The sequence below is a fragment of the Numida meleagris genome, chromosome 2 (genome assembly GCF_002078875.1).
Source record: "Numida meleagris isolate 19003 breed g44 Domestic line chromosome 2, NumMel1.0, whole genome shotgun sequence".
Taxonomy (NCBI): Eukaryota; Metazoa; Chordata; class Aves; order Galliformes; family Numididae; genus Numida; species Numida meleagris.
Genome location: NC_034410.1, coordinates 88,472,929 through 88,492,899, shown reverse-complemented (window position 1 = coordinate 88,492,899; position 19,971 = coordinate 88,472,929). Strand labels below are relative to the sequence as shown.

General features: G+C 38.5%; 1 protein-coding gene across 4 annotated transcripts in view; it reads left to right on the top strand.

The window, feature by feature from the left end:
- The window catches only part of CARMIL1 (capping protein regulator and myosin 1 linker 1), a 177,785-nt gene that overhangs the window by 109,324 nt on the left and 48,490 nt on the right, over positions 1-19,971 (top strand). For all 4 annotated transcript variants that reach the window (XM_021385948.1, XM_021385950.1, XM_021385947.1 and 1 more), the window contains 6 exons: positions 3,865-3,946; positions 5,188-5,287; positions 5,376-5,430; positions 11,517-11,689; positions 13,660-13,728; positions 18,505-18,598. In XM_021385948.1, coding sequence (XP_021241623.1) covers positions 3,865-3,946; positions 5,188-5,287; positions 5,376-5,430; positions 11,517-11,689; positions 13,660-13,728; positions 18,505-18,598 — 573 coding nt within the window. The remainder of the gene's footprint in view (positions 1-3,864; positions 3,947-5,187; positions 5,288-5,375; positions 5,431-11,516; positions 11,690-13,659; positions 13,729-18,504; positions 18,599-19,971) is intronic.

Genomic DNA, 19,971 nt, shown 5'->3' with positions numbered 1-19,971 from the left:
AACAATAAATTAGAAAAAAAATTTAAAAAGGGAGCCTTGATTTGCTTCTTCTTCCTTCTCTGTGCTTTGCTATGTGCTTTGTTTCTCAGGATTGTCCATGCTTTTGCAGGATGATACCTGTATGGCTACAGATTCTGACAAGAAATCAGCCAAGATCTTGGGAACTAGCGAGGCAAAGTTACATAAAGAACTGGGGGGCACTTTTACCAAAAACAAAGCTCCAGCCTTCCAAAGCTTTCCTTTTTAAGCTACAAAGAAAGCTGCTTACTTGTTAGGCAGATATTTCCAAGTCCATCACCTGTGTAGCAGCTGTTCCACAAGTGGCTTTCAGGTGTGATGGTTTCCCTTTAAATTGGAAGCATGCAATTTGATGAACATGGGGTGCAGCAATCATTAAGTTCATGGTTGATTGCTTTTGGAATGTGCATTGATTTCCTTAAGTAGAAAAAGAAAAAACAAATCATTGTGAATGCATTCCGTAGTTTGTTTTGATATTGTAAACTTTTTAAAAAGTGGTTTTACTCTGAGGGGCACTACATATAAATACCAAATACAAAAGCTTTCAAGTCAGGTACATGTGATTCTGACTTCTGAGCAGATAGATCAGAAGGATGACAATTTTTCTTTCAGAGGGAGACAGGAAAAGGGAGGAATGATTAAAGTAGCAAAAATGAAGTCCTATAATCATAACCATAAATAAATAAAACACATAAGTAATGAAAGTATAAATTAGTATGTAACTCAAGCAGGGCTGACAGGAGTGAATGCTTAAGGCCTGGAACTGAATGCCATTCACGGATAATCTCCATGAGTCATTAGCTGCACTGGACACCAAAGCAAAAGCAGTCGTGGCAGAAAGGAGAGATGCCCAGTGTGAGGTATTGTGTTGCCCTCCATGGTTTGGTTGCTTCAGCATTTGCTAAGGAGAGACAGCTGTTTCTAAAGACAAATGGGAACATACACAGGGGAGACAATCTATAGCAGGTCCCTCCAAACTTACAGTGCTTCCTTAGATCCTTCCCTCAACGTTTTTTTTTCATATCACTGAGCTTTATCCATTCTCACATGCTTTAGAAAGAAGAAATTCTGCTTCTAGCAGGAGATTGCTGTGCCAGGAGCTGGAAGTACTTGCCATGGGCCCACTACTGCAGACCTCTGCTCTGCTGGGAGCTGCACCCAACCACAGGGCAGTGGGCAGCTTGGAGCTTGTGCCCTGCCTCTCTTCCAGCTCCTGCAAGCACACACTGTCAGGAGGGCAGAAAGCTGATGCTCCAGCTTTGCCCTCTTGCCTGTGCCAGGAAAGCTGCACTCAACTCTGGAAGGAAAAGTCTCAGTTCCTTCCCTCTCTCACCACTTTTAATTTGCTCCCATAATTTTCTGATATATTAACTCTAAGCTTAATCATTTTATATTGCTTGCTTGTTTTTTTATTTTTTATTATGAAAGTTACATTTTTATTTCTACCTGCTCAGCACTGATGTATTTCACTCTTTTCCCTTCTGCTTCCCTTAGCTTGGTCACTGTGTAAGTACCCTCCATGCTTTACCTTAATTTGTAAATCAATAGACAGCTTTGTTTCTCCATCCCATATACCTCCTAGTTTTGAACACACTTGGCTTTTTTAATTGCTGAAGGGATTGTTCTACAGTTTCTAAATGAAAGCTTTTATTTGTAGTCTGGTATACCATATAGATGTTGCAGAGTTTTGTTTTCACTATCACAATCTGCATTGACATGTAGCCCTTCAGTTAGACTCTGCTTTTATGTGTATGACTTCCCTACAGTTGCAATAAAAATGGATCCTAAAAGTCAAGTAGTTACCATCACCTTCAGATTAAATAGATATCAACATTTGCACACAATAAATGTGTATTTAATATTTTTGATACAGTGTTATTGGTACAAGATGGAAAGTCGCTTGCAAAAAATTGTCTGCTTAAACACTTGAAGTATGTATGTATACTTTTTATGAGTATAGAACATGTATCATACCAATAAATATACAAATAACCAATCCTTGCCATGTGTTTACCTTTTTAGCTACAATTGAATATTCTTGTCATGGAAACTAACTTTAACATTGGCATTTTAGTATAAATATTAGAATATTTTTATTGAACTAAATCTGCATTTCCTTTATGGTAAAGTATATAATTTCTGGGCCACGCTAGAGTTTTGGCTACAGTGGAAAACAAATTGCAACATAATGAAAATAGCTTTTAAGTAAACAGTCTTTTTATTTTTAACTTTAACAAGACCACATATAATCTGCCAGTTCTGTATATGCTGCGGTAATTGATGTGGCAGTCTGTGTGAAATGGTTGTCTTGTAGTGGGCAACCCTGAGAGAATCAGAGAGCGAAACCGAATGATTTTGGCATGCATACAGCCAGCAAGTGTTACAAATGTTCTTAGAGAAACAACACCAGTTTTAGCTCAAATACAGGTTTCCAGTAAGACCACTTGTAGAGGAGGATAGGACTAAGCAGGCTTTGTTTCCTGCAGACGAGGAAGGGCATCTTATGTTCTGTATCTTATGCCTCCAGATGTGATTTATCATTATATGCTGCCTTTAACCACCACTGTTCTTAAAATGCTCAGGCCAAGATGTTGAACTGTTTGTTAACCAATCACAGATCTCCAAGTTTCTAAAAACTGCCAAATCAAGTCTTTATTGAAAAATACCTCTAGAAAGTATTTGTGGTTGCATCATTTATAGCGTGGTTAAAAAGACTTCTCCCAGAACTGTCAACAGGTTGATTCAGGATGTTTGGACAAGTGAGAGAACTAAGTGAAATATTACTCATTTTTTATGCACAGGAGGTGAAATGGCTGCTTAATGTTTGAAAAAGCTTTGCTTTTTTTTTTTGAAGCAATGAAATTGAAAATGGAAAATGTTTTGCAATAATTGAATTTTAGTAAAATGTTTTGCTTATTTTGTTTTTCTTGCTGATGATCATGGAGTGAAATGTATTTTACATAGTTTGCATAGCTGAAAGAAATAAGAAAATGTTTTTGCTTATCTGGAAAAAAAGATTTTGTTGTTTAATTCAATAGCATTAGTAACTTAGTGTGTAGGTTTTCATATCTTTGATTCTTAATGTTGGCATTTTCCCTTAGGCCACTTCATTATTTTTCCCACTAAATCCTGAAATTTCTTCTATATTCATTTACTATTTCAGATTAATAATATAGTTTCCAGATATACATTTTTGTTTCTGTTTTTCTCTCTTATTCCTAGTTTAAAGCTAATAGGGTAGATGAACGATTCTTCTTGCTTAGGGTGTTTTTGTGACTGATTTGCAATTGCATTATTTTAACATTCTTTTCTGTAATAGGGAAACATTATTTCATTGATTTTTATTTGGCTTCTTATCTTTTAACTGGGCATCCTGTCATTGTGTTTGCTGTAACATGAAGCTTGCAAGATGCCAGCTCTAAGACTTGACTGTAATGGAATTCAAAAATTACAGTGGTGCATGCTTGTTGTACTTGGACGAGCTTTTTTTTCTTACTGGAAACTGGAAATATCCTGGCCCTTTCATGTGGAGAACCTGCACCAAAGACCTGCAGTCACTGCCTAGCACGAGTTCTAAAGGATTCTTTTTGTCTATACCACTTACATAATTCCCTGTGTAACGGCAGAATAGTAAGGAAATATAGTCCTTTTTCTTACTTGTGTGTAAATAGCGAGAGTGAAGGATGGGAATGAGAATAGTAGGGATGTGCGCGTAGTCATTTTGATGTCTTTGACCTCTGTTGCTGTTGTTTTTGCTGCTAGTAGTATCTTTACTTCTACTACTCTTTTCTGTGTGATCTCAAAACCATAACTAGTAGTGAAAAATGGTTGATGTTTTGTCTCTAGTTAAGATCGGGAGGTGCACAAGTCTTGGAAGGATGCATAGCAGAAATACGCAACATCACCAGCCTAGATATTTCAGATAATGGTAAGTACACAGAACAGGAATGCAGGACCATGAAGGTCCCAAATCTGAGATACGTCTTTTGTTTCAGCTCAAAGTGCAGTCCAGGATGGTTATGCTTGCTTTGTGATTATTGACCGTATTAGTTATGGAAAAGTCTCAGATCAAGAACCCTCATTACTATAAAGTGTATAAGAAATAATAATAGAATAACTCCAAAAGTTTATGTTGTTTGAAACAATTATAACACGACAGTAAACTGAAGACAGTAAGCATCGTATTAACAGGATTTTGTTCAAAGTGGTTTTAAATAAGAGAGAGTGAGAAGCTAAATGGAAAATGAGTGTAGCGAAAGAAGGAAGACCAGAAATGGAGTGAAGCTGTGACTCTGAAGGAGTAGGAGAAGAAAATTTGGAGCAAATAGTCAACCAGCTTCAGATCGCAGCTCAATTCTTTGGAAAAGTCTTAGACTATTGATGGTTTGTAGACTCTGTGTTTCCTAGCTAGGAATAGCAACTGGCTTCTCATCTTGCGAACTCAAATTGTAGATGTATGGAATAGGAGAACTCACCTAGCTGTGTTTGCTTCTCTGACAGCCAAATACAGAATTAGTTCAGATTCCCAGTACAGCTGAAAAGCCATAATGGCACGTGGAAAGCTTTAGGAGTTTACTGAGTCAAATTACATAAAGAGATCAATTGTTGTAAGTACTTGAATATATTTGACTTCTAAGTTATTCCATTGATCTAGGTTTTAGTTGTTAGTAATCTAACTAGTGGACTTTTCAAATCTACCACTAGGTTGGGAATACAGTAGTAGGGCAAATTATTTTTCTTACTTGGTAGTGGAATAAAGTGTGGCTTGTTGTTTCAAATCATATTATTCATTGGCTGTTATGTTAACCTCTACATCTGCAGGCTTTGAGAGCTTGTTGGTACACAGCTCACCATTTGCCTCACAGTGCAAGGAACTTTCTCTTGAGTGACTGGACTGTGGATAGGGGACTACATTTCTCTTCTGTCTGAGAAATGCCTTCAATGGCTGATTAGGACAGAGATTTAAAAGGCTTGTTTTAGAAGGACACATTTTCATGAAAAACGGAGATGAAAAAGATATATAAATAAAAGAAGAGAAACTTCTCTAGAACTCTTTGAAATAGTACACTGCTGTGATTACTTGAATGAATTTAGATTTAATAACTGGTCCCTCTCTGGGACTTCTGTGAAAAAGTGTTTTAATTCTTAACCTGATCTGATTCTTTACAGGCCTAGAATCTGACCTCTCAACCCTTGTAGTCTGGCTTAGTAAAAACCGATCGATAAGGCACTTGGCATTAGGCAAAAACTTTAACAACATGAAATCCAAGTAAGGCTTTTTTCTTTTAAATAACAAGAGAATGAGTAATGAGGAGAAGCTGCTGATTTCATCATCTTCCTAACTTTTCTTCCCTCAGAAATCTCACTCCAGTACTTGATAATTTAGTTCAGATGATTCAAGACGAGGATTCAGTGAGTATCTTTCTGCCTACTTTCATCATGTGTATTTGTACCTTCACAGCCCATTTCTAATAATTTTCCTTCATTGTGTTAATTTACTGTGTAACATTTTATCAAGATCCTAAACAAACACATCCAGTGTTTCATGGTGCTTTTTTTTCCCTTCAATAACTTGAATTATGTGTAGCGGGTAGGTACATGTTTCTTAGGATCTGTGCTTGACGAAAAGCAACTCATTCCAAATAGTTCGATGTGCTTAATCTAAATTGCTTTAGGTTTAAGTTATACAGCCATGTACACGCAAGTTTTCAAATGTTTTGTGTCCTGATAGGATATTGCAATGTTAGTGTCCTCTGGGTTGCGGTATTCCTTAAATAGTGGATTTATTTCATTTATTTATTTATTTTAGTTAATAAAATGTGCTATTTCCTGACAACTGTTTACTCTCATGGCTGTCAAACTTTATTCATCATTCTTAGTCCTTTCTTTCTCCTTCATGCCCCTTGCAAATAACATGCAAGCTCCTCTGCTTTCTTCATTCTCCAAAAACAGCCGACTGTAGACTCCAGTTCTCTTAGCACCTGATAATCGTGTTGTCTTTATTGTCTCACCTCCAAGTTCACGGTCTACACTCCTTTCATAGTTTCTCTTACCATCTGTGTCCATACTCTACAGTTCAATGGAATATCTTTTACTACGGTTTCCAATGTCTCCTTCCATATGAGGTTATTAGACCCATATTCTGTGTTCATCTTTTGTCACCATTTTGAAATGATTTGTTAAACCAGCCCTCTCTCCTCCCCGCATCCTTGTAGTTGGTATTAGAGGTACTGGTTTTTTTTCTTGATTCTTTGCCTACTTCCTCATTCTCTGATGCAGTGAAGAGTCACATATGGATAACAGAACTAATTCTAATTGAGTTAGCAACAGTAATGAAAGCAGTAGGTCCTTGTGTGCATAAGGAGAATGGAGGATCGTTCTTGCTAAGAAGTGTGCTGGTAGATCTCTGTATTACTTCTTGTTCCAAACCATAGCCTTTTAATTTTTTATTGTATGACCACCTCCTTTCATCAGATATCATCTCCTTCTTCGGGCATTTCTCTGTTCTGCCCTGTATATCGTGGTAAGTCTTTGATAGAATAATACAATCTCCAAGGTTGGAAAAGACCTCTAAGATCATCCAGTCCAACCATCCATCCATCACCAGTATTTCCCACTAAACCGTGTCCCCCAGTACAACATCTAAACATTTCTTGAACACCTCCAGGGATGATGACTCCACCACCCCTCTGGACAGCCTGTTCCAGCACCTGACTGCTCTCCTGGTGAAGAAGTATTTCCTGATGTCCAAGCTGAATCTCCCCTGGTGCAACATGAGGCCATTCCCTTTAGTCCTATTGCTAGTTACATGGGAGAAGAGGCTGACCCCTGCCTCACCACAACCTCCCTTCAGGTAGTTATAGAGGGCAATAACGTCTCCCCTGAGCCTCCTCTTCTCCAGACTGAACAATCCCAGCTCCCTCAGCTGCTCCTCATAAGGCCTGTGCTCCAGACCCCTCACAACTTCATTGCCCTTCTCTGAGCTCCAGGGCCACAGTGTCTTTCTTTCACAGCTACCCTTTAAGGCTATTGTGCCAAATCAGATGAATCGTAAGCAAATATAATTGACACTTTTTTCATCCATTTGCTTTGTTGCAGGTGAACATTTCTTCCTATATGTGCTGTATTCTAAAATACCCCTTCAGCACACTCTGCTTCCTTTCAGTATCCAAACCTTTTCAAATACGCATTTTTTTCTTACTATTTATATGACAATCTTGTTCATAATATATGTGCAGAAAAGTAAAACTTCATTCCAATTTTGAAGCCTCCAGGACACACAGAAAGTAACTATTAAATTCTGGATGTATGGTTCTCACAGCTCTCCCTCTCTTGTATTATCAGCTTGAGGTTTTTGTGCTACTTTTCATTGCATTGTGTGAGCAGTGCTAAGCATTGTTTCATTTCCTGTTTCTCCACAATCATATAGGCTCTTGTAATTCCTACTCGCTATATCTTTGCAGAGCTAACTTAGGCAAACATGCTTTTTATTTTCATCCTGCTTTCAAAATGTTAAAATTAATCCACCACAAAGATATTTTACATAGGTTGCTCTGAAAGTAATGCTTCCTATTTGTTTCCATGGAAAATACAAGAGCAACAAAGAGCACATTAACACTATTTGATAGACCAAATTCTTAGCAATGAAACACTCTTTTTTAACACAGTTACCACCATTTGCTATGTATTTTCACCAGCAATAAACAAGAGCCTGCATGCTGTGTTCCTAAATATCTGTACCAGTGGAGGTGACCCACTGTTTCACAGCGCTGCTGTGGTGGTGGCATTGCTGAGAAAATGTTGCTAACACAGTTCACTTTGCTCATATCCACTGTTTGATCTCCATAAATGTTCTGCAAGTGTCAATGAATGTCGATGGGTGCCATTTTTTCTGCAGGGAGGAATTCATTGACACATCTTAGCTCCAAATGCACTTCCAGTCTGTCAGACTGTCCCTCTGCTGCCATCTGTCACACAGCAACAACGTGTAACAGATTATTGGTGGGAAGGTTCAACTTCTACTGCCATACCACCAACATCTGCCTCTGATATCATGGGCCAACATAACAAAATAGGAGGCATTACTTTCAGAGCAGCCCTCCAAAAGTTTTTTCCTTATGTCCTGCATTAACCTTTGGGATATAGCATGTGATCCTACTGCTATTACCCTGCCTTTTGTCTCTCCACTTTCTTGTCTCTTGTTAATGCTCATCAGTGAAGGCATCTTGTTTCCTTCTGTCTCATCTGATGCTAAAATCAATCTAAAATGTCTCCTAGCAGGCAAATAATTGAGGATGTAGACTGTAGCGCTGTGGGAAAAGCATATATTGCAGATAGCTGCCTAGTATAGCTCTCGCTCCGCAAAGAAATAGTACAATGCTTAGGAAATGATTTTAAGCTTCTAGCTATGCTGGTTTGGCTTTGAATCCTAAAAAGAGTGGTCCTTGCTCTACCATTACTGTGCATTTACTGCCATAGGCCATTAAAAGTTACAATGGAATTGGAGAGAGCAGAGTATGATGCTGCCCAGAGCGCACGCTGCCTGGTGCAAATTGCCTGCTGGCTGCTGCAGTCAGGGAACTGTGCATTATCTGCGTGCAGAGTCGGAATGAGAGACTGTAATCCGAGTCATACATCAAATGCTTCTTCATGTATTTATCCATGCTTAAAAATAGATCCATTGCTGTGTTAATAAGAGTAATGATTAAAATGATTTACATAATCAATAGCTTGGGTTTACGACTGGAAAAATACAATTAGAAACAAATGTAATTCTACACAACTTAAAAACAGTGCTAGGAACCTAAACAGCAAAATTTCCAAGGTGTTTAATATATACAGGAATGTAATATTGAGGTTTCTGGGCTTTGTTTTTTGTTATCTCATTTTTATTATTATTTATTTTCTATTTAACTAGATGCTGTACTGTACGGTCTATAATAATGCATTCTTATTAGAAGAGCAAGAGATGTCTGAAGCTGTGTCTGTACTGTGCAATTTCTTTTCCTCTTGCAGAAATGGCTGTTAGGCTGCAGGTACGGAGTGTAGTGTTGCTCAGAGTGGTAGTCAGTTTCGCATAGGTGTAGAGAACTATTACAGTGCTGAATATATTCAGTTTTCTGTTCATCGTTGAAGAATTGGCCTTTTGAGGGATTTTATGAATGTGTGTAGGATTTTTTTCATATTATTTTATATAATGACAGATAGTTTCATGAGTAGTTAGCAGCCTTTGACTTAATTCACAGTTCTGATTATGGTTTGCACCAAGTCAGACCAGACTTACCCTTGTTTGGTAAACAATAACAGTAGCTATGCAAGAAAATTACAACTCACCTCCTTTAAAGACACTGCCAATATAGCAAGCATTTTTTAACAGTTATTTAAGTGCATTTCTTATGTAATAATAATGATGTACAAATGACAATCCTTGCAGAACAGTGAAGGAGCTTATCCAGATCATATTCTGTTTTGTAAGAGTGTTGGAATAAGTAAAGTGAGAAATCCTTTCCTGAGAAGGTATTTGAAGTTTAGAAAATCTGATATGTGGGAGTGAGCACTTGCAGCCAAGTTACTGGAATGACCCTTTCTAAAGCAACGCATGAGAAGCTGAAGAAATTTCTCTTTCACAAACTTAATGCATGTCTGAGTGCTGTGTGGTGCTGCTTTTCTGTGAATCTCTCACAGGAGGTCTTCTCAAATTGGTGCCAAAAACTCTAAAATACTTTTCTAATATGCTGTTAATGTTCTTTAGGGTATGTAATGTAGTAAAACAGGGGAACGTAGACCTATTAAGGGCATTAACATAGTAATTTAATATCGTCAATATAAAATAAAACCAGCATGTGGCTTGTGTTACTCTTAAACTTTCTAATTATAAACCTGCTGTGCCTCCAAATTTGTATGTATTTCCTCACTTATAAATGCATTTCTTATTGTTGAAAGCTTTTTGGTTATCACTGTAATCCAGCAGTGTCTGGAAGCAAGAGTCCTATTGTATAGCAGGTACCATGCAAGCACCTTGGATCCTGGAAGGTGTATATCTGTATTTACATTAATCCAAGCCTTAGGCATCTAATTTAGTGCCATAACTCATCCTCATGAGGTGCTGATTTTCTCATGTTAGTAATTTGGAGATTCTAGGCTACTAAAATTCATCCTCTGATAAATGCTTAAGCAGGTGTGTAGTGACAGAGTGCACTTCTCTGTATGAGCTTATGCTTGAGCAGAGGAAAGTGTTTTGTGGAGTTACCATACATCAGCAAAGACAAATTACAATTTTAGCAGCTGCAATCATGCATGAGACATAACGCTGGATAGATTGCAGTTCTTAGGCTCCGGCTCTTGAGTACTGGACACTAAGATTGGAGGAAAGACTCTACTTATGAATCATAGAATCATAAAATGGCCTGGGTTGAAAAGGACCTCAAAGATCATCTAGTTTCAACCCCCCTGTGATGTAGCATTGCCAGCCACAAGACAGGCTGCCTAGAGCCACGTCCAGCCTGGCCTTGAATGCCTTCAGGGATGGGGTATCCACAATCTCCTTGGGCAACGTGTTTCAGTGCGTCACCACCCTCTGAGTGAAAAACTTCCTCCTAATATCTAACCTAAATCTCCCCTGTCTCAGTTTAAAACCATTCCTCCTTGTCCTGTCACTATTCACCCATGTCAACAGTCGTACCCCCTCCCTTCAAGTATTGGAAAGCCACAGTGAGGTCTCCCCGGAGCCAAGTATTACAAGCTTTTTTTCTTAAGGCTTATTGTGGAATTTGCAGGAGCTCGGTAACTTGTTTCAGGTGAACAATGTGTGTTTGTAAATAAAAAGCTGCATAAATATTTTGCAGTCACAATTGTCAAAACATAGCTGTGAATAATGTCCACTGACCTACTCATGTTAGTAGATCCTCTTCTTAGTGCTTTTAATTTCAGACCTGTTACACTTTTCTGTGGCTTCCCTCCTAGATGTCTTATGCTCTTAGTTGAAGATATGCAGATAGGCAAAATCAATTCCTAAAGTTGAAGTAACAATAATACAACAGTTTAAGTGAACTGTTTTTGTTTTAATGATGTCTCAGACCTTAATTTGCCTTTGGTGTAAAGTTCCCAGTCTGAGTGAGGTCAGTGATATTTTTATTTCTCGCTGGCAGGGATGCGTGCTGGTTAAGTAAATCTCACCAGAGGTTGTCTTGTGAAGCTGGTTGTTGCTTTCTTGCCCCTATTCAGTTTCTCACCATATTCAGTACTTAACAGGACACAGAAAATAAGAGTCATTGTTTCTTAATGTTTTTTTCAGGGTATCACAACTTAATCTGTGTGTGTCTTTGACACCTGTGCAGTAAGTTTCCAGCTTCTACTTTACCATGCGTTACAGCATGTGCAGCAAAGATGGAAATCATTCTTTGATGCTCAGTGTCATCTCCAAGAATTTTGGGACCTTCTTTTGTGGATGTGCATGCTTTATCAGTTGCTGTTATCTGTGCCTTTTCTATCCTCCGTAGCCTCTGCAGTCATTGTCCCTCGCAGATTCCAAGCTGAAGACTGAGGTCACCATCATTATTAATGCTTTGGGCAGCAATACTTCTCTTACAAAAGTGGATATTAGTGGAAATGCCATGGGTGATATGGGAGCAAAGATGCTGGCAAAAGCCCTACAGATAAACACAAAGCTCAGGTAAGAGAAACGTATTTGCAGTAAAAGATGAAGTAGTTTAATAATACTGCAGTTGTTGGCTTATTCTTAAGCTGTTTCTCTCTAGGATTACTCTTGGGAAAGCCAAGTAAGAGAGTCTCCATTTGGAAAACTTCTCAAAAAAAAAAAAAAAGAGATTCTCTCTACAAAAACATATCCAGAACTGAAACTGATAAAAAAAAAAAAAATCTGATGCTCGTGTGGGAAATAAAAATAAACGATCCCTTGCTTTCTATAGTATTGCTTTGTAGGAGAATCAAGAGCATGTGGAATTTAGAATGAGTAGCAGCATGGACCATCCCTACTTTCCCTCTCCTCCCACTTTTAGTGCTGATGGACCTTGGCATCTCTTCTCTGCATATTCATCCACCTGCCAGCTTCGCTGTATTTTAGGACATGGCTGGCACTGATGGTTTCGGAGTATCACATTTTTTCTATCCTGAATGCGATTAGCAAACAGTAAACCTTCAATTAACACAAATCTTGATTGAGAACCTCTAAATATGCCACCATAATCAGGAAAATCAATACTCACTCCTCCTCGTCAGACCGTGCAAATGAACTTTTCACAGTGTATTGTTTATCTGAAGAGACCACTTTGTGATTGGCCTCCAAACATTTGTTTCCTGGAGGATAAGAAGTACCCCAGAACAGTCCTGCCTGTTCTGCTCAGATGAAAAAATAAATAAATAGCAAGCATTTGCTGTGCTGTTCCCAATGTGTCAAGGACATAATGGAGAGGTGACTGGGGTTTCTGGAATGTTTTAACCTGAAATGGCCACCAGTCCCTAAAGAAATAAAACCTTGAGGGCATTCAGGATTGCAGACTGATACTGTGATACAGTACACCGACTGTCATAGCTGACAGTCTGTGGTGTGATAGCAAACTGGATAATATGATGGTAACTGGCTGTGCTTAAAATATTATTGAATCACATCCTGATAGAAATATAAACGCTTGTTCCAGTGACAAAAGTATCAAAAATTTGACACTAAACATTTTTGTTCTCTGGAGTGTAGATGTGCAATTTGCCTTCCTCTCTTCCTTACTTCTGTCTTTCCATCTTCTAAAAAACAAGGGGTAAAGGAGTCATTCTGCTTTAGCAGAAGGGTGTTACTACCTGTGAAATCCTGCATCTACAATTTTTTTCTGAACACCAAAAGTCTTTGTTTTGTTCTTCTTTGTTGTTCTTTTTTTATTTTTTTAAAGAACAGCTACAAGTAGTGCACTTGCACAAGCAAGATTTATCTGCATGACTGTCTCTTCTGACTGCTAATGAGATCTTTGAACATGTGTTCACAAATTGGCAGGCAGTCTGCTTGAGTGGCCTAAACTAGGGGAGGAGATGGGGGGAGACTTTATCACTCTTATCACAATTGCATATTTAAAAGAGCTGCAATTTATGCACCTAACCTAATGGCATATATTGGCAGTTATGTTGCATGTGGAATCATAGGAACTGTGCAATAACCAGGTAGAGAATTGAATGTAAAATAGCCTGAAAATTTTGATGACCAATCAGCATGAATTTTTTATTCTTTATTTTTTATTTTATTTATATATCTTTTTTGTAACTTTAGCGATATAGCCTGTCTGGAATATAGATTGTTTGCTTACTGCAGTTTCCTTGAACATGCAGAGAAGTCAGTTTGGTTTGATGCAGAAATCTGATATTCAAATCTTTCTATTAACAGCATTTTAGGAAAGTTATATTCAGATATTAATAATGGAAAATATAGCACCTCTTGGAAGAAAGGGGTTTTGTAATATCTTTGTCCCTCGCTTTAGTCATGTTAAGTTTCTAGCATAATGGCTAAAGACAGTTTTTTAAAATGTTGCAACCACTGTGCTGCTTTGGTCATACAACTGCATTATTTCAATATGCAAAATTTCAGTGTAGATTTATTTGGATTGCCTGTGATACTAGTTTAATTTTTTTTTTCCCTCTCAGAACTGTAATATGGGACAAGAATAACATCACTGCTCAGGGCTTCCAGGACATAGCTGTGGCACTGGAAAAGTAAGTTCTCAAGCAACTGAATGACTGATAAAGAAGGCCAAGCACTTAGATCCTGATCGATAGGAGCTGCTGAAGTTCACTGCAGTTGGTATCATTTGGGAGATGTTGAATGATCTCAATTTTAAGTAGTGGGGTGCTTAGTCTAAAGGAGAATTTGTGACTTCACGCCCTTCAAAAAATGGGAAAAAACTCTGTGGCTCTTTCATGAATATTCTGCTGTCAGTATTAAGACCATTGAGTTCTGCTCTAGACATCAAATTTCTGCTTTTGAGAATATTTTCCCTTTTCTTTATTCTTGTCCTCACAGCATGCATAAATTCCATTCTCCTTAATGAGAGAAGCTGTATATAATAACAGAAAATTACTGACGCATGCCTTAGTGGTCTGACTTTTTTTCTTTCTCCAAGCAAGTTGAAACTAATGGCGATGATCTCTGGAATCACCCTTGTTCAGTGTAGTCGCTGTGGTCTGGGTCCTCTTGCTTCTCTGAGCTCACTCATAGTTGAAGCAGCTACCAATGATAGGTGATAAATGACTTTCATATCTCTCAATCTCCATCATATTTTTTTAATATGTGTATTACTTAAGAGGGAAAAATTACGGATTTAAATTTAGCAGTTGCAGCTGTTTCACATCGTCAATCCCTCCGACAAGAACAAATGGTCTCTTTAGATGGTGATGCTAATATATTATTGCTAATTTCTGGCAAGGTGTCTTGAAAAACAGTATAACTAATAATGGGGAGTGTCTTTACCCTTAGTCATAACTATACAGAGCTTATAAAGTTACTTGGTTTATGAAACTGTTGTTGTTCATATACTTTGTTTCAAAATGAATTTGATTGCACTGATGGGGAAAATTATATAAATAGTGTATAATTAAGCAAATTATCTTGGAGTGATTTCATTGATAATAACGCATAATAATTTGCAAAGGTTATTTGTCAGCTTGCAGGCATTTGTCTTTCAGAAAGCAACAGCATACACATTCATGAGAAAGTCTAGTAGAAAAGAACGTATGCTTATTTTCTTGTTAGCATCAGCTTTACTTTTCTGGTCTGACATGTGTGGATAAGTAAATAAGAAAGGAGAAATCAGGCAGGGAAAAAAGAAAAGTTGCATCTAATTTTGTGACATTGCACTTTGTTGAGGTGACTTCTCATTTATTTAGCTTGGAAGCTAAGGTCACTTTACGTCTCCTCTGACATTTTAAAATTATTAAAATCATTCATAATAACCCAAACTGAGTCACAAGCAACAGAAGTTTAATCTTGACTGTCAGTGCTGGCCGAAAAGACTTAGCCTTTAAACAATCTGTCTTAAAGATATGTTCAGAATATCCTTCACCGTATGTTTTATGTATACGTAAGACCACAAATATTCCATAGGAAATAACTGTTGCTCAAGATTTGGTGAAATATACTGAAGGTGCTTGGGAGTGTGTTGTGTGTTGTTTTGATTTTGTTCTTATCAAAAATAATCACATACTAATCCACAAAAGAGAAGGAAGCTAGGCTCTCATAGTGTGATGAGGCTGAGGACTGGGAGGGATTGTAACAAACTTTTAAAACAGGCTGAAGTAATCTGAATATTGGTGTTTTTTTCCTCCTCCTCCCATCTTTTCTTCATATGCTTAAAGTTTTGTGAAGATGTTATTCCTACAAAGGAAATCCAGAAGCTTGGTCAATAACAGTGTTTCCACAGGGGTATCCCCGCCAGCTGATGTGAAGTGCTGGACAGGATTTCTGTAGTCTTCTAAAGGTGTCAGTTCAGGAGATGTGAAATCCAGTAATGCAAAGATCACATACCCAAGCCTGCAAAACAGATTGTCTTAGAATCATAGAGTGGTTTGGGTTGGAAGGGACCTTTAAGATTGTCTAGTTGCAATCCTCTGCTATAGGCAGGGACACCTCCCTCTAGACCAGGTTGCTCAAAGCCCCATCCAGCCTGGTCGTGAACGTCTCCAGGGTGGGGGCATTCACAGCCTCGCTGGGCAACCTGTTCCAGTGTTTCACCACTCTCACAGTAAAGAATTTCTTCCTCATATCTGTCTAAATCTACCCTCTTCCAGTTTAAGGCCATTTCCCCTTGTCCTGTCACTACATGCCCTTATAAGAAGTCCCTCCCCAGCTTTCCTGTAGGCTCCTTCAGGTACTGGATCTTGTTGCCATTAAGACAAAAAGAGTAAAATCATTCTGCAGCAGTGAGTGTATGTCATGAATGGAGCAAAAGTTACTGTAGGAGAAGTAATGTGTTGACATACATGACTATTGTAATATAAACATGACTATTGTATGTAAAGGAAGAGAGAGGAGTTTGAGAGATTCTCTCTGATCTCTAAGTGCCTCTCCGAAATGTATAGACGTTTTGCTGAGAGCATTGGTGTGTTATGATGTTGCTGGATTATTGAGTTGATAGAGAAATGTACTCAATTATGAGAAAAATGGAATATTAAAAAAAAAAAAGAAGAATGGAGCAGTATTCTGGAAAGTAGAGCAATGGGGCATGAGGTTAAACACTACTGTAATGATTGAAATTGAAATCAAGCTTTAAATTCTTGATATTTGTCCCTAAGAGCTGCTTAATTTTCAGATGCAGATAGGCTAGCATTCCAGTACACTGCTGTCTGCAATGGAAACCCGTTATGGAGCCTTCCTTGAGTAGTGGTCTTTGAATGTTCTACCTCTCTGACTGTGTGACCATGAAATCTCCTTGTCTTTCATTTCCCCCTTTTCAGTGCATGAGGGAGATGGACAGAGCGCTAAGCCTTTGACAAATTGAATTTAGCATATAATTACTGGAATGAGAGCTAGCAATTATAGATTTCAATTAATGTGATGTATTAAATGTCAAACAGCTGCAGAGATTCTTGGAAATCTACCTTTGGTTTTTGTTTTTTTTTTTTTTAACTAAATACATACCCCACCTGCCAGGGAGTAGTCAGGCAATCGGCAAGTTCTGTAATTACCTCTCTCTGACATTTGTTGTGGGCTGACCTGGGCAAGCAGCAAAGTACCACACAGCTGCTCTCTTGCTGGTACATGTGAGTAACTGCTGCTGATGCCATACACTGTGTGTTAACAGTGTGGAAGAGAAGCGGAAGCCTTGCACAGGCATGCAGTATGAAATATTGGGTTGTATCAATGAGGAATCAGTAGGATGGGCAACTAAAAAGAGCACTGTCCTTCAGGGAATTGTGTTTCATGTGGAATAGGAAATGAAAGAATATTGGAGTTTCACAGTAATTAAGATACCCATGTTGCAGACTGGCGGCAGACACCCACCCCACTGTAATGCCGAGCTTGGCCCTGCTGGGGCAGACAGCAGGGAGGACTGGTGTAAACATTGTGAGTGCTGAAGATGTGTTTGAACGCACAAGATCTTAGCCCCTGAAATACTTCAGGAGTCTGAGGGGAGGCCTCATGGCGGCTGCAGCTCCTCACAGGGAGCGGAGGGGCAGCACTGAGCTCTGCTCTCTGGGGACAGCGACAGGGCCTGAGGGAATGGCATGGAGCTGTGTCGGGGGGAGGGGCGGCAGCTGGGGGTTAGGGAAGGATTCTGCACCAGAGGGCAGTGGGCATGGAAGAGGCTGCCCAGGGCAGTGGGCACAGCCCCAAGCTGCTGGAGTTCAAGGAGTGTTTGGACACTGCTTTCAGACATAGGGTTTGAATTTGGGTGTTCCTGTGCCCAGCCAGAACCTGGGCTTGGTGATTCTTGTGGGTCTCTTCCACCTTGTCATATTCTATGATTCTATTCTATTATCTACTGTTTGAATTAGTGCGTTTACTGAGGGCTGGATCTGGTGAAGTCAATGAATTAGGCTCAGCTGAAACTGTCAACTGTAAGGTGCTCGTAAATAGAGGACTCTGAACATATTTATGGAGCTCTGAATGGAATAGAAACAGATGGTTAGCAGGATGTTTGCAGACAGCTGAAGGAGGAGGAAGAGATGTTTGCAGAAAAAGAAGGCTAATTGAAAATAGGCAGAATAATTTCTTTGATGGTTTTTGAGAACTTCCTACACTTTTCAACACCTTTATTGAAATCTAAAGGTGTGTGGTGATACCACCGCATATAACATTTTAAATTTAACTGTGTAATGCTAGCCAAGTTATGTTCTTAGAGGTTTAAATGCAATTTTGACTTGAGATAAAATTCTAACTCTATTCTTGTATTGCAGCAGATGGATGTCGCTATGGAAATATTTTGCAAACAAATAAGCAAAATGCAGGGAGTAATTGTTTGCATAGATCAGTGTGGAGATGCCACACTTGTTCTGTCAGCTTTTATTAATAATTCAGCGTCTTCAAATTGTTATAAACATAAGAAGCTATTAAATACTGAATTTTCAAAACCCAGTCTCCTGGTCACTGTCTTATCTGTCACTGAGTATTTCCATTTAGATTTAGATCTAATAGAATTGCCGGTAGGCACTGAAACTCTGTTCTGTTTTGATATTGGAAAAAGTAATCCAACCTTGTGGGCAAAGGCACAAAGAACAGCGTGGCCTTTAATTGACAGCCACTGGGCATTGATCATTTAACTGTGTTTTGTGTTTTTTGAAATCTCCACCTCTATTTAGTGTCAAAGCATAGCAGGAAGAAGGAGCATGCTTGTCTCCAGTTAGTTCACTTAAAAATTTCAAAATGCTCTCTTTATACCTTCTACAGACAGGCTAGATGCATCTTCTCTCTCCCTTCTAATTTATTCTCAATGAAGAGATACAGTAATTAGATTGAGTTTTACTAATAAATATATATATATAATTTTTCTTTAGGAATTTTACTTTGAGATTCATGCCTATACCTATGAACGATGCTTCCCAAGCACTCAAAACAAACCCTGAGAAAACAGAAGAGGCGCTGCAGAAGGTATTGCCCATACCAACCACTTACAGAAATAAAACCAATAAAAAATGTTTTTTTAAGTGTGACCATGATTTTGTGCATGAGTGAATAAGAATTCTTGACTAGTTTCATTGAATGTTTGAGTTGCATGGGCATATATGTGATAATCAAGTGCTGCAAGGGCACGTAAAGCTTCCTATTCCAGTGTGATTGGAATGAAGGGTGGTGGAATGCAATGGCATAGTATAAAAAAGTCATAACCAAACCAGTGCAATCTGGACTTTTCATTTCTTTGGATCTAAGTGTGGAAAGGAGAGTCTACAACTCATGGATTTGTTGGTTTTTTTTTTGCAGATCTGTTTGTTTGTATTTTCTTGTGCACAGGATTAGTGGTAGGCATTTTTTCTGCTGTGGCACAAAAAGTGTCATCAGCATTCTACAAGACAAAGAATGCTCTTAAATTTGGGGGAGGATAAAAACATTTACTGCCTGTGTTTTATACCATACATATAAAGTTAACACACTGTGTTGCCATAAATGAACAACTGCACCATGTTGTTTTGGATGTAGATGATGTTGACAGTATCTGTATCTGTTCCACTTGCATGGGCTATACAACTCCCGGATGAGTTTTAATACAGTAAATTTTTCAAGCTCTAAATAAGCCTTCTGCTCTATTGGAAAACACATGCTTCACAAGTCTTTTAATGAGTAGTTTTCCTTCCACCAGGGTAGAATCATAGAATCCATATGAATAGATATTACAGAGAGTTATGATTAAAAAGCAATTGCTATGATCCTTATTAGTAAAGAAGTGTTCATTAAAGAGATTTTCAAAGGGAAGTGCTGGTAGTTAGCCCCTTTTTCTTTGATGCATGTAAATGATCTAAATTTTGCTTTAAAAAGTCTGGATCATGCAGGAGGTTGTTTTTCTTACATCTTGTTTAATGTAATTGTAGATAAGTTCATATCTGAAATGATAAATGCATCTCTGAAAAAATATCATTAATTCTACATGCTAATTAGGCATTATGTTCAAAGAGTACTTTTATTAATTTCAAAGTTGCTAACACTCGCCCTCAGTTTGTTTAAACTTGTGTTGTTCAAGCTTTGTTTATACAATATCAGGCAGTTCTCTTGCAAAAAAAAAAAAAAAAAAGGAAGGTGAAAGTTTCTGGAGTGGTGCTGTGAAGGCTGCTAATTCTGTGCATGCAGGAACACCACACAAACTGTGCTGTGGAGCACAATGAAGGGACACCTGAACTGGTTTCTTGGCATCTCAGGAGGGCCCACAAGCTTCAGTGCACCTGAGCTCGAACACGAGGGTGCTCCTGGCCCTGGTCCAGCACCAGATGCACCACTGTCTCTACAGCATGCTTTACTTACAGTGTGGATGA